This window comes from Odontomachus brunneus, unplaced genomic scaffold (assembly GCF_010583005.1).
Source record: "Odontomachus brunneus isolate Ranch 3 - 2012 unplaced genomic scaffold, Obru_v1 Obru_scaffold_028, whole genome shotgun sequence".
NCBI classification, from domain to species: domain Eukaryota; kingdom Metazoa; phylum Arthropoda; class Insecta; order Hymenoptera; family Formicidae; genus Odontomachus; species Odontomachus brunneus.
Genome location: NW_022639478.1, coordinates 1,300,251 through 1,314,326, shown reverse-complemented (window position 1 = coordinate 1,314,326; position 14,076 = coordinate 1,300,251). Strand labels below are relative to the sequence as shown.

The 14,076-nt window shown below is 41.1% G+C and overlaps 3 protein-coding genes and 1 long non-coding RNA gene across 4 annotated transcripts in view; 3 read left to right on the top strand and 1 right to left on the bottom strand.

Annotated features, from left to right (window-relative positions):
• The first annotated feature begins 112 nt into the window (after positions 1 to 112).
• On the top strand, positions 113 to 2,548 carry LOC116842908 (guanine nucleotide-binding protein subunit beta-2). Its single transcript, XM_032812763.1, has 6 exons — positions 113 to 312; positions 488 to 633; positions 824 to 1,123; positions 1,629 to 1,830; positions 1,941 to 2,157; positions 2,343 to 2,548. The coding sequence occupies exons 1-6, from the start codon at positions 244 to 246 to the stop codon at positions 2,447 to 2,449; spliced, it is 1,041 nt and encodes a 346-aa protein (XP_032668654.1). The 5' UTR covers positions 113 to 243; the 3' UTR covers positions 2,450 to 2,548.
• A 699-nt stretch (positions 2,549 to 3,247) lies between these two features.
• LOC116842903 (neuralized-like protein 4) lies at positions 3,248 to 11,065 on the bottom strand. The gene is made up of 13 exons (XM_032812751.1): positions 10,850 to 11,065; positions 9,902 to 10,117; positions 9,382 to 9,828; positions 9,107 to 9,307; positions 8,805 to 9,030; positions 8,107 to 8,206; positions 7,845 to 8,021; positions 7,396 to 7,704; positions 7,123 to 7,316; positions 6,742 to 7,031; positions 4,161 to 6,658; positions 3,931 to 4,083; positions 3,248 to 3,798 (listed from the first exon to the last, which is right to left on the bottom strand). Exons 1-13 carry the CDS (start codon positions 11,063 to 11,065, stop codon positions 3,603 to 3,605), a joined length of 5,223 nt encoding a protein of 1,740 aa, XP_032668642.1. The 3' UTR covers positions 3,248 to 3,602.
• On the top strand, positions 9,739 to 10,855 carry LOC116842914. The gene is made up of 3 exons (XR_004377783.1): positions 9,739 to 9,842; positions 10,452 to 10,553; positions 10,645 to 10,855. It is a non-coding gene; the product is annotated as an uncharacterized LOC116842914 (long non-coding RNA).
• A 1,853-nt stretch (positions 11,066 to 12,918) lies between the features above and the next one.
• Positions 12,919 to 14,076, top strand: part of LOC116842911 (clavesin-1) — a 10,008-nt gene continuing 8,850 nt past the window's right edge. The window contains exon 1 of the mRNA XM_032812773.1: positions 12,919 to 13,226. Coding sequence (XP_032668664.1) covers positions 13,103 to 13,226 — 124 coding nt within the window. The 5' untranslated portion in view covers positions 12,919 to 13,102. The remainder of the gene's footprint in view (positions 13,227 to 14,076) is intronic.

The window sequence follows — 14,076 nt, the reverse complement described above, 5'->3', positions numbered from 1 at the left end:
ACAATATCTCGTGTATGTAGGTAATTAAGTTATGTGAACGAGCCGAGCTAATGCCCAACAAATCGAGTTAACCAGCGACTTAATACAATTACTGGAGCAATGCGGTAGACGATCCTGAGGCTTCCTTTGTGTGTTGTCGGAAATCGACTGGTAGTTTTCGCATGTCGATCGTCGGTGGCATTTAGTTTCCACGTTATTTCTAATCTTCGTTGAAACTCTGTACCGCATTTCGAACGTGCTAAAATGGGCAAAGACGACGCTGAAACTGCAGCCTTAAAAAAGGAACTAGAAAGCCTCATTAACAAGTGCAAGGTTTGAGCAGTTTATCGCAATTAAAAAAAAAATTCCTAGCACAACTTTCATTACTATAAATTATGAGTAGCAGTAATATTGTAGTATATATATACACACACACATGAACATTGAAGTGAGAATTTTATCAGACTTGTTTTATTCGTTTCCATTCATTTCTGACTTGCTTCGTTAGGAAGAGCAAAAGAAGCAGCAAGATACGACGTTGGAAGAGACTTGCAGTGGAGTGTCGAATGCTCCAAAAGTTAAATTATCAACTAAAAAGCTGTTGAAGGGGCACATCAATAAAGTAAATTCGGTGCACTATAGCGGTGATAGTAGGTCAGTTTTAATTAGTAACGAATCCCCAATTATGTGTGTCTGTCACTTTTTCTTTATTCCCACTTAATGACCATAATGCATTGACAGTTTTTAGAATTTATCGCGTATTTCGATATATCTTTTATAAAATATTAATAATAAATACTGAAAATAGTTGAAGTGTCCGAATCGACTTGTGCTTTACCTGTAGACATTGCGTAACCGGATCGCTGGACGGAAAGTTAATTATCTGGGATTCATGGACCGGCAACAAGGTGCAGGTCATCCCGTTGCGTTCGGCCTGGGTGATGTCTGTGGCTTTCGCACCGTCCGGCAATTTCGTCGCGTGCGGCGGTATGGACAACATGTGCACCGTCTATGATGTCAACAATCGCGACGCCACAGGCTCAGCCAAAATCGTAAGGGAGCTATTGGGTTACGAGGGATTTCTGTCGTCTTGCAGATTCCTCGAGGACAAAAAGATCATCACTGGATCTGGAGACATGAAAATGTATGTACAATAATTATAGTATTATATAGGGTGTCCCAGATTCTCTAATTTTTGTGGAAACGTAGATTGGATTGAGGTGAACATAAAAGTCCTATATCGTTTTGCGATATTCGCAATAATAATCGAGATATTAATTAAAGATTGATGAATGATCGATATGGTAGATGAGCTGTAGTAGTGCTGTCTGTCATTGCATACTTATACATTAAGTCAAACTGAAGAAAAAAGTCCTCTTACCATTTTGCAAATGATCACATAGATCTTTACATATTAATTAAAGGAGATTCATGTATTATCGCGCATAATCATGTAACAATTTTCTTTCATTAATAACTAAAAATATCACGAAACAGTATGAGAGACTTTTACGTTCACCTCAATCCATCCTACGTTCCCACAAAAATTGCAGAGAAAGTTCTAGGACATCGTGTATGTATACAAAGGGATAAGCAATGAACGGTATTTTTTCTTACGAACAATAATCGACGGTGGAACGCTTATTCAGTTGCATATGGGATCTCGAAGCTAACAAAAAAACAACGGATTTTGAAGCGCACGCGGGCGACGTGGTGAGCATCAGCTTATCCCCTGACGGCAATACTTACGTCACCGGCTCGGTCGACAAGACTTGCAAACTGTGGGACTTGCGGGAAGAGAAAGCTAAACAGACGTTCTTCGGTCACGACGCTGATGTAAACTCCGTCTGCGTAAGCCTCGGCCCGTTCCTCAGACATTTCGTGAATTTCTTACGGATCTATTACGTGCTCTCTCTCAGTCGGTATTTTTTATTCTCTACCGTCGCACTCTGTTTCTCTAGTATCACCCCTCCGGGCAAGGTTTCGTAACAGCATCTGAGGACAAGACGGCGAGGCTGTGGGACTTGAGATCCGATCAACAGTTGGCCACTTTTAAACCACCCAACTCGAACCCCGGTTTTACATCGTGCGGCCTGTCTTTGAGCGGCAGGTTTATCTTTTGCGGCAGTGACGACAATTCTATTCATATATGGGATACGTTGAAGAATCAACATAATGGTGAGTTAACTGATTCGCCGGTTATATCATGAGATAATATTCTGTAAAACAATCGCATCACAATCAAGTATATATCCAGATATATATCCATTGTTTCATATTTTAGCGGCTTCTTCGAATATGACTATGTACGTGAAAATTAGCTAATTATATAGAACCTAATAAAATACTCGTTCCTGTTTAAGGCGTCTTGTCAGCCCATGAGAATAGAGTGACGTCGCTCAGCGTCTCTGGTAACGGAATGGCAGTGGCCAGTTGCTCCTGGGATCAGAATGTTCGAATTTGGGTTTAAATACAGCACATGATTTGTAACACGCAAGTGTTGTCCGAAGCAATCCATGAAGAACATTGAACGAAATGTTATAAAAAATATATCCATGTTAAGAATCAACCGATTCCTTTCGCACAAAACCTACACAGAGATCCTTGCTAATCAAGTTCTTATCGATTTGTGCCGCTGATTCCTTTATTTGCCTGTCAAAACTCGCAGATTTCCTACAGGAATGTCTTTTAATTCGTCAAACGCAAATTTGGTGTTGGCAATGCGAGTTGCATTTGCATAATTTATTTCTACAACATAGACATTACACGATCCCCTTTCTATCGATGCTGCGGAAAAGTGCGTTAAAAAAATTGTATCGTGTCTCGAGAAATTCACTTGCTAATGCAATACTTAGTGATTTGGTATATTGATTAGGCGTGTGAAGCGCGGGCGTCAAAAATACTGTGTTCTCTTTGCATAGACATTGCGAATATATATGTGTGTGTGTGTATACATATTTATATATATATAAATATATATATTATATTTATATAGACATATAAAAAGTCTACTTTTATATGTATATAAAAATATACATATATATATATATATATATATATATATATATATATATTTATTTTGCTGCCACGGTAAAATATTCATACGCTATTTGTTGCTGATGAGCGTTTAACCTAGGCCAGTTGCAGCAAATGTGACACGTGTGTTATATCTTTAAAACTTTCAAAACGTATACTTACTAAATCATTTACAATGCGTCACAGAAATTTCATTGTTGCTCAACGGATCTATAGCAAATCTTTTCCTATATAGAGTTCGAATGTATATTCTTACACAAACGATAAATCAACATAGCTATCACACAATGATCTGTACTGTACACAACGTGAAGGTAACTAAAACCTCGTTCAATGCACTATCGCACAAATTGGTATTCGAGAAACAATCGTCTAAATGCATGCAAGAAAATTTACTTGCCAAGTCTAACGTACATGTACAACGCTATTTCGACGGAATTGAAACATCGATCCCGGGAGTCTTACCACAGTCCTGTTAACGTTCGATGCACGTATGTACACTATCATTCACAGTCCGTTGCATGGCTTGCTTCTTCATGACGAAGAAGAAACGGGTCCCGCAACACTTTCGTTAACACGGTCGTGAACTAAAATCCGTCCAGATGGACGAGCAGAGCGACAATTACCGTGGCTCCGGCTTCCTTAGTAGCCCATTTGCTGGACTCGCAGTGTAGATCGGCGCTGTCCTTGTCACCTGGATTAATCGTATACGAGCCTGGCCTTACTAGCAATTGGAATGCGGTCGATACGTTCAACTTCTTATTTGATTGCGTATCGATATATCTACAAAGAGGCAGGCAAAGATCAGCGAATATACATAATACATACATACATATATATGTATATATATATATATACGAATATACCCTAGCTACACTGTAATCACAATAGAATGAAATAGTAAGAATCGCTTACGGATATTTTCTGGTAAATTCGTCAGATGCCGCATACTTGATGCTGGGCGAGAACGACACTTGCGGATTTTGATCCTCACTCTTTATACTCATCGCCAAGTTGCTCATATCTAATTGCTCTTTGGTCATAAGTTCTCCTCTGTCTAAGATCAATCTGAAAATGCAATGTCAACAAGGATTACTATATACTTAGAGCAAAATTCTGTATGATATCGGGATAGTTCACCATACCTTATCGCGTCCAAACGTATGCCGTAAAACGCGACATGCCATTTGTCCGTCGTGCTCTGCGGGATTTGATTGGCGTTGATACTCTGCTTCAACGGAAATCTGACCCAGCCGACCGGTATCGCGAACTCCGCCGGTGGCTCGCCCTTCTTGCAGATTGCGTTATCGCCGTCCACCTTGTAACAAGCACTGCAGTAGCACATCACTTCGTCGGCGGAGAAAAACTCGTCCGGTAGCACGAGCGACTTCTTCAGCTGCATACACGCCTTCAGGTAATCGCATTTCTTCGACGATGCGACAGACGAGCCGAGCGGAGTGGACGGTAACGACGGCATCAGTGGTATCGAGGGCGCTGTCGTGTTCTGGCTCGGAAATATGTTGCCGATGAAAGAGTTGTCGCGACTCACGGTGCGCGACCACAAGTAGCCGGCGCCGTTGTTGGGACTGCTCGCAACGGTCATGTTGTTCGGCGCGACGTTCTGGCAGGAAAACGTGCCGCTGTGCGACGTGCTCATGCTCTGGTTGCCCGTAGGCGGATTGTTCTGCTGCGCGGTGCTTATACTACTGACTTGACTATTGGACGCTATGCTTTCGTTAATCGCGTTGTTGGCGTTCGTCGAGGTGATCGCCGCGTTCAGGCTGCTCATGTTACTGGCGCTGGCGACCATACCATTCTTAATGTTAATGTTAGTCGCGTTGTTAATCTCTACATTTGTACATTCATTCTTAATACTTAAGACGCTGGCGATCGCGCGATTACCCGCATCGTGATTGGACTCGCTCGGGTTGTTCTCGGCGTTGTCCGGGTACACTGTTTTGTTCTTGTCGCTGCGCGTGTCGTTGCTCAGCTCCGAACCTGAGTCGGAATTGTTACTGTCGACACTTGACGCCGGTTTGTTCTCCATACTATTGTCCGCGAGATTGACGTTACTAAAGGACGAGTACTCGGCGAGATTGCCGTCCTTAGTGGTCGAGCTGGCGTACTGGCTCGGCACGCTCGGCGACGTAGAAGATGGAGAAAGATCCGACGAAGTGGTCGGCATTGCGTTCTCCTTCTCGTGACACTCCAAGTCGGCTTTTTCCCTCGAATTCTCCACGTCCTCCACTTCTACGCTTCCACATTCTATGGGAGCTACGAGTGCGTTGTCGATAGCAACGTTCGCGTAAGCGGTCCCCTCATCAACCACAGCGATGGACACTTGCTCGCATTGACCGTACAAATCGAATACCGCGTAGACGTACGCCGGCAAATCGGTCGCAGCTACTCCTTGATCCACACCATTGATGAACATATGCAACCGGCTGTCTTCATCGATCAGTAAACCCACGATGGAATTACACTGAAGGTTCTCTAAACTGGAGCCATATTTGGTCTTTACTCGCGTTCCGTTGTGGGATATCCAGTCGCTGCAGATGATCCACGAGTGTCTCTTGAAACCAAGCGCGGTCAACGGAAAGCTCGTCGCTTTCTCCGGTGTGATACAAGAGACGCCACAGAGAATATTCGATACCCAACGTTCATTCAGCCTCTCTATCTTTACTTGGAACGGCTTACCCTTGATCAGCGGACGACTGGACATCACCACACCCTGATTGTAACTCGCCACTCTTCTGGCGATTGTCTTTGTCTCAAGCTGGATGTTCCTGCCATGATTCTCGTGAAACTCGTAATTCCAATCTCCGTCCCCGGTTGGCACGACCGCGGATGATTGCGTGGGCGTGAGCGTCACGTCGTTTATCAACTTTCCCTCGGACACGTCTATCGATGTGTCCATTCCCGCGTCGTTCCTCAGCACAGGCGGCATCGGATCCAATAGCAGCTCCAGCGAATCTTGCAGCCTCAGACTAGCGTTTGGCGATATCGCGGTGTTTTGCTGCTTACTGCTGGTAATATTCACCGCCACGGTGCTACCAAACAGTTCTATCACCGCGTACACCATCTCGGGTATGTCAGAGGCCGCCACGCCCATATCCTCACCATTTACGTACAATTTAAGGTTACCCTCGTGCGTTCGTTTCATACCGATCTTATCGCCAACCCGCAGCCAGTCCAGACTCGGACAATAGTTGGAAGCCAACACAAAGCCGGAGTGCCTCACCTCGTTGCCGGTCAAGTACCAAGCGTCATTGGGAATGGATGTCATGCCAGGCACGAGGTTCATTGATGCCAGCCAATTCCCTGTCTCGTTGCTCAAGACGCCTATCCTCAAACAACCGCTCCATTCGCGCGCGACCTCCTGTATGTTGATCTCAAACAACTCGTTATTCTCGAGCGCCGTCTCGCTCAACAGCACGGCGTTGTTGTACTCCCTACACCTAGTCGCCACCGTTCTATCGCTATTTAATTGTATATTCAGTCCGACTGACTCGTGGAACTTGTGCAGTGTCTCCGTTTGCGCCTGAGGTTGAATGACCGAAGTCGGCTGTTGACTAGTACTGTTCTCCGATGGCAAGTATTGTTGGGTAAGTGGATCTCTGCGTTCTGGTAATACTATCGTCACCTGCAACCAACCAGTTCGAATCAATAAAGGTCGAAACACGTTAATTTTTTTTTGTCAGACAGGAGCGCGTATTAACTATATACCTGAGCGCATTGACCATACAGATCAATTACTGGGTAAACATTCGCCGGTAGACCCGTGCAAGCAACACCTTGATCCACTCCGTCCAAATAATAATGTAAACTTGAATCCGAACACCGCATCATTCCAATACGATTTCCCTCCACTAATTTATCCAAATCGCAGGCATAATTATGCCGTAACGTTACTCCGTCGCGCATTACCGTCGATCCAGAGAGCATCCATGTGTCATGATCAATGTCAGTCATTGTAGACGGGAATTCCAATTCGTCGGGCCTTATCACAGTAACACCTGTAAACCGAATATTGCCGGGTTAATTGTATAATTATTAAAATCATTACTATCGATATGCTACAATATATAATAACATTGCAATAACTACCTGCTTCGATAGCACCGGACCATCTAGCGACCATCTTGTCTATCGTCACCTCGAACAATTCACCGTCACGTAGAGCGCGATTAGCAATCACGATGGCTTCGTTAAATTCACCTAAAGCTCGCGGTCTGGATGCCGTCAGACCATTGTTCGTGATTCTCGCATTTCTACCATGGACATGATGGAACCGTAGATCACTGTCAACAGGTCAACACGATTGTCTACGCTCGAGTCGATGATAAAAACATAAATGGTCGAATTGTCAGGAATTTGCACCTGTACAACGTCGTATTGCTGAAGCTCGAATTGTTCGTGGTCGGGCTGTAAAAATCCACATTGTCGACTATGGTAGCTTGAGCGGCCTGTCCGTAGAGATCGATCACACCGTATACTTTCTCAGGCACGCCCATTGCAGCCACTCCCTGGTCGGCGCCGTTCACGAAGAAGTGCAACATCGCGTTATCCTTTCTCATCACTCCTACACGATCGCCGACTTGCAAACGGTCCAGATTTTGTCCGTACTGATCTATCATGGTGGTGCCGTTATGCATCACGCCATTCCCAGTCATCATCCACGTGCCAGATCTACAAGCGATATGGACCTTCGAGCGATAACAGAAGCGGGTAAAGACTTACCGCGCGGTTCTTTGTTCGTGGCTATGTGTAAAGCCGTGTAAGACTGCGTGTAAAGCCAGTTTGAAAATCGCACAGTTCTTCTAACTTACCTGACGTTCGTCATGGTAAAGGGAAATTCCAGTTCCGTTGGCGAGTGCGTTGTAACACCTATCTCGATGGAGCCGGCCCATTTCGTGACGATCTTATCGAGTCTGACTTCGAATAGCTCGTTGGGCTTCAACGGTCTCGAGGTCAATACGACGCCGTTGTTAAAATCGTCTATAGCACTGTAAAAAGATTTATACGCTCGATTAATGACTGCCGGATCTTTAGGATCTATTATAGGAGGACATAATATATCTCAGTTTATACTTAGGCCTATGCGCTGTGCGACCATTGTTGATTACATCAGCATGTGTGCCACAACAAAAATGGAACATTAATCTATCAGGCGGTTCTTCTTCTCCAGCGTCTATGAAAAAATTTAATTATCAATACTAGTGACATGTTCTGGCAGATCTGTATAAAAGTATAAGATGCAAAGTGCACCTGACAGTTTGTACTTGTAATGGCGTAATCAGAAGAATATATAGAGGAATGTCTGTTCAAAATATCTTTAATAAGAAGATTAATTCGTAAGAATTCGTTACGTTCGATCTTTTAGAGTAAATATGTGATTGTATCTGCTATTGTAACAAGAGATTATAATATATTGAAAGTTCAAAAGGAACTGAGAAAATTGACAGTTGTACAAACGGTGAGTATTATGATACAAATATTTCTGACTGTAAATATGATAAGCAGTATTATATTTACAATCTTAACATGACCTTTATCGAGTTAGTTTGACGGGAAGTAGTATATTTATAAGTTATTATTTGAGTATAAGATGGATATTTTATTAAATTTATGAATAAAATATAATCTTTTTGGCTAGTCGTCAAATTTGTTTTGTCTTATAAATTAAAAAAAAAAAAAAACATGATTCAACAAAGGAGAGTTTTTCCATTATCGTCTCTAAAATTATATGTAGAGAGGTACAATGTAGAATTGATGTGTATATGATTTACCTTCACTGTCTAGACCCTGCAACTGTAGTGTATTCCTTCTAGTAACTAGATTCTGTTCTTCCCTCTCATCACGATCAACGATAGTTACTTTCACGGTCATGCCATAGAGATCTATCACACCCCACACACCTGCGGGCACTTTAGCAGCGATTCCTTGATCCAGACCATTTATTAAATAGTGAAGATTTCCGTTGTTCCGCCTAATCATTCCTACCCGGTCTCCTTCCTGAGAAACGATACAGCAAAATTAACGAAACGAAGACAAGAATAAGAGCTAAACTATAGTTTCAGGTCTCCTGTACCCTCAATTCGTCCAGATTAAATTCTCCGTATTCACGTTGTGTGCCCTTGCCGTTTGTTAAAATACCGCAGCCAGACATCATCGTCGTGCCGGAGCGCATATTGGTCATCGTGGCTGGAAACTCCAATGCTGTAGGACTATGAGTAGTGACGCCAACTTCTATACTTCCCGACCACTTGTAGACTAGCCTGTCTATTCGTATCTGCAAATAACAGTTTCATAATTTATGCAGAGTTGCCGTTTTATAATTGATCGAACTAACGCACAGCTACTTACCTCGAACAATTCGTTATCTCGTAAGGGTCTGTGTGTCATCACAACACCATTGTTGAATTCATCGAGCGGCCTCCGCCTCTCGGCGGTCCTGGCGTTATTGGACAGTTTTACCAGTGACCCAACTCTCTCATGAAATTTTAATCGGTCCTCCCTTATCGCGGCGGGACTTGGATTCTTCGGTAAATTAACATTCACATTGACACTTAAATTAACGCTTAAATTAGCGACTAGACTTGTTGTCGAGGAAATAGAGGTTTCCCCAATAGCATGATCATTATTAATCTCAACTTCCTCCTTCGGTTCGTTAGACACAGTAGCAAGTCTGGGACGAGTTACACTGACTTGTACACAATCACCGTACATATCAACAACGGCAAAAAGTCCCTCTGGGACATTGGCGACAGCAATGCCTTGTGAAACACCATTGACATAGAATATCAATTCGCGCTGTAAAATTACAGGTAAAAATTATTAATTACTATTTAAAATAATAAGCATTGGCTAATGAATTGTAACTCACATTTGATGTCCGCATTACTCCCACAGTATGTCCCACCTCCAGATCATTAAGGTCTATCCCATATGTTTCCACAACTTGTTCTCCATCACGAAATATCGCACATCCAGTCATAAGCCAAGATCCATGACGAAGATTCATGGCACAGGATGGCAGTTCTATGGTGTTTGGATCGCATTCTAACACTCCAATTTCTATACTGCCAGTCCATGTTATCACCTTCACAAGATAAAAACAAATTTACAACGTGTCGTTAAAAGAAAATTGATACTTCTTATACATCAGCATAGTAGCAACTTATTAAATCAATACAACAGTAACTAAATATTAAATCATACATTCAGTATATGTATACAAACTTTACAATTATTGATCTTTTCACATAACATATACTTGTCACTGTCATTATATTCTTCAAAGGAATTAAGCTAAATATCACAAGTTTTTAAAATCTGGTACACAAAATACAAACATCCTATAATGAGATTTAGTACATTGGTCTCAAAATCTTTTTAATTTTTTAAATTATTTCTTTTTCTATTTTGTCATATAGAGCAGCATGAGCACCTGGTAAAGGTTAGCCTGTCAAATTTAACAAACACAAAACAAGTCTCACACCACAAACTTGATGCACTGCAGGATTAATAATATATAGGTAAATAATATATATACAGGGTATTCGTTTATGAATACCAACGTCACACGTGTATACAACATCTCGTACTATAAATTGTTTCATCTGACAGTGGAATCTTTGGAAACGTTATTCGAAAGAACGAATTTCGTTCCACAAAGAACAGGAAAAGAGACAGAGAGAGATATATATAGAGATAAAGACAGAAAGAGAGGAGGCAAAGACAGACGCATGATGCTTCCATTATAAGGGAGAGGGTGCACACGCGGAGGCGACAGACCGAGGGCGCGAGAGCGTCTCTCGAGGGAGGTACATACCTTCTTATCAATGACGACTTCGAACAGCACGTCATCCTTGAGCGGCTCGGCGCTGAACACCAAGCCATAATTGTACTCTGAGTAGTGGCGCGTGGCGGTGCGGTTGTTGTTGCTGAGGACGACACGATGGCTGCATCGCCGGTTGAACATGTCGTACATCACGTTGTTGCACCGTGCTGTCGCGGGACCGTCGACATACAGCACGCCGCGACGCATCGCCACCCTCCGCCGCCCACCGTCGCCTCGTGCACGCGCAACTCCATAGGCCTGTATACGTCCGCTCGTTCCAGCTGCACCTCTTGCACTTTCCGCATTCCGAAACGCAATAGTTTCGAATTCGAATCTCGACGGGACAAGAGAACAAAGAGTAGAAAATGGAAGGAAAGAGACAGGACGAGACTTTCCGAGTCGTGAGCGAGAACGAAGACAACAGCACGGCACCGTCCGTCGTTTCTCTCTTGAGTTTGACAGCTGGTTGATAAGGAGAACGCGCCAGCGCTAACGCCATGAGCGCCACACTCAAATCGCTAATTATCTTCTTCCGCAACGACCATATGAAACGTTATATTGTATTGTAAACTACTTTGTATCTTGCAAATAGTCATATCTCCGAGATTATCGAACATCCAGATTTTTATTTCTACTCTTTTCTCGGCAATATGCATCAGTCTGTACTGTGTAAATATTAAAATCGCAAGATGAGAAAATGTGTACTGACTAGCGTAGTGAAAGCGGTCTTATTGATCACGTTTAATTTAAAGGGATAAACTATATCTGAAAATTTTGCCGGCGAGATACCGACTGTAAAGATTACGTTGTATCGACTGCTCAGAATTATAAGTGTATTTAGACTGTGAAACTATGTGCAAAAATGGATCGAAATATTGTTTAATATATATCTTTCTCATGGTGGATATATAGTCAGTAAAGTTTTCAGATGTGAAACCTGGGAAGTAAATTATTGATTTTTTTCTATATAATTTTCTTTTGCATAAATCAACTCCTCAGTTTATTATATAGATAAAGTGTTCGTGTAAGATTATTAGAAAATGGTTAAAACAACCATTTAGGTTAAAACAACCGTAGAATTCCATGAAAAACAATTAAGTTGACTTTTAAATCTCGAAATAGACGACTTTTTAAAAATATTATGTATTATCGTATTATTAATATTTAATAAAAACAGCTGTTAAATATAGAAAGTTACGTTCACGTTTGAGCTTGTATGAAACCAAAGATTTTAAATTTATCGACTTCTATTTCCCAAATTAAACAATACAAGTTACAAGTTAAAAACTTATAACCGAATGTCTATATTTATGTCGATATAGAAAGAGATAGTTTTATGAACTTTTTAAAGATTTTATATTTGATAAAGGTGTATTGTTAAGGAATATATTTACTGAAAGTAAATTTGTTTGAATAAGCTCAAGGACGCCGATAACGATTAGTTATTACGAAAGAAAATAGGACGGAAAAAATTTGATGAATTAATAGACAGTATATTCACGATTTATCGTCGATTATCACTTTTTACGTCAGCACGAGCACTTGTACTCTATTTTTTATTTTCTTTTTGTTTGTAAGTCTGTATCTGTGTAGTTGTTCAGTTGCATTTTATATTAATTTCCTGCGCTGGAAAGAAATTTTTCCTAAAACATATAATAAATTGATCTATCTATTGTCTCTTTATCTTCACGAATAATCTGTTCGTTTAAATGTTTGCATTTCGAAGGTATCATTCTTTATTTATAATCGATCAACTCGTTTCTTCGTCCTTGCGGTTAGAATTCACTTGATCCTCTCGACTTCCTGATACTTTTGAAGAATTTCCACGTGTAGAAAAGCGAATAATGAGCTTTGTGCGTTCTTCAATGAAAAAAGAGTTTATTGATCAAGTTTGATACTTTGAAACACGAGCGAAGATTCTTTTTCGTTATCAAATGACGCGTCATACTTTTATATCTTCAAGAGTATCACGCACAAACATAAACGACTGAGTCAGAATCCGTATATTGCACGGGGGCGCAGTAAAAGAGGACTGATCGACAAACCAGCTTGGACTTTGAATGGTCAAAGATTGGTTCAGTATGATACACAAGAGGAAGCCTCCTTCTGTTCGTGGTGAGAATTGCGTGACACAGATAAGTTTCTGTCGTCCTGCTGCGAGGAACGTTTCAGCGTAGTCGAGATCGAGAGTGACCGAAAATCGCCGCAGGAACGAAGAGCGAGGATCGAAGAAACGGATCCAGGATGTCTTTCGAAATTCAGACAGGTCCACCCGGACCTGAGGCTAAGGCTTTAGCCGAAAAACAACTCAGGGAGACTGAGGAGAATGTAAAGAACGGCATCGAGACTCTGAAGAAGTTACTCCAAGGTAAAGCCATCGTTTCTCGTATGTCATCTTTCTTAATTTCAAAGACAGAGACCGATCTGATCTCTATTAAAACAAAAAAAAGAAAAAAAAGGAGCAAATTTCGTTAGTTTCAATTTTTATTTTTTAACGTTGAAAAATAATTTAGTCTCTTTCTTATAAATATTGCCAAAAAGAAATCAACTGTCATTCCTGCCGCTACTACAAATTCACGCAAATTCGTCCGAGGCTTACAATTGAAGTGCTAAATATTTTGACGGAAATGTTCAGCTAATTATAATACATTCCCGCCGTATTTCGTACCCATTACGTGATTCGTCGAAATTCTCTCACATTTCTTGAACGTGATTACGATAAACTTGGACGTCGATGAATCGTTTAATTCATGACAAACTTCGTCCCGGAAAACGAAGTTTCATTATCAATATCTTCTGAACTTTGTGAAATATTAGGTCTTTTTAGCTGAACTGCCTGAATTGGTGTGATAAGTTATATTATTTTATAAGAAATAATGAAATAACTTGGTTCACATTAAAATTCGTACGCGTCAAAATTCGCATTTTTATGATTGTAGGATTACACATGCTCCACAAATTCCGGATAAATATGCATTTTGCATAAAAAACCTAGTGAAGCGATAAATTATTCCGTGAAATATAAAATTCTTTACGATAACCTGTACTTGAACTATGCTTGTTGGATCTGAACATTGATGAGTTATCGTGTATGAGTGCTGTATTCTTCTTTCTTGCTCAATGTTTGAGTGTTATCTCTCACTGGATTACTGGAATATTTGTACGGATATATATATAAATATATAATATATATATATATATATATATATATATATATA

Coding starts and splice junctions, on each gene's coding strand:
- LOC116842908 (XM_032812763.1), top strand. CDS start 244: ATGGGCAAAGACGACGCTGAAACTGCAGCCTTAAAAAAGGAACTAGAA. Junction 313..487: donor GCCTCATTAACAAGTGCAAG/GTTTGAGCAGTT, acceptor TTGCTTCGTTAG/GAAGAGCAAAAGAAGCAGCA. Junction 1,124..1,628: donor GGATCTGGAGACATGAAAAT/GTATGTACAATA, acceptor ACGCTTATTCAG/TTGCATATGGGATCTCGAAG.
- LOC116842903 (XM_032812751.1), bottom strand. CDS start 11,065: ATGCGTCGCGGCGTGCTGTATGTCGACGGTCCCGCGACAGCACGGTGC. Junction 9,308..9,381: donor GAGATAACGAATTGTTCGAG/GTAAGTAGCTGT, acceptor TGTTATTTGCAG/ATACGAATAGACAGGCTAGT. Junction 3,799..3,930: donor GAATTTACCAGAAAATATCC/GTAAGCGATTCT, acceptor GCCTCTTTGTAG/ATATATCGATACGCAATCAA.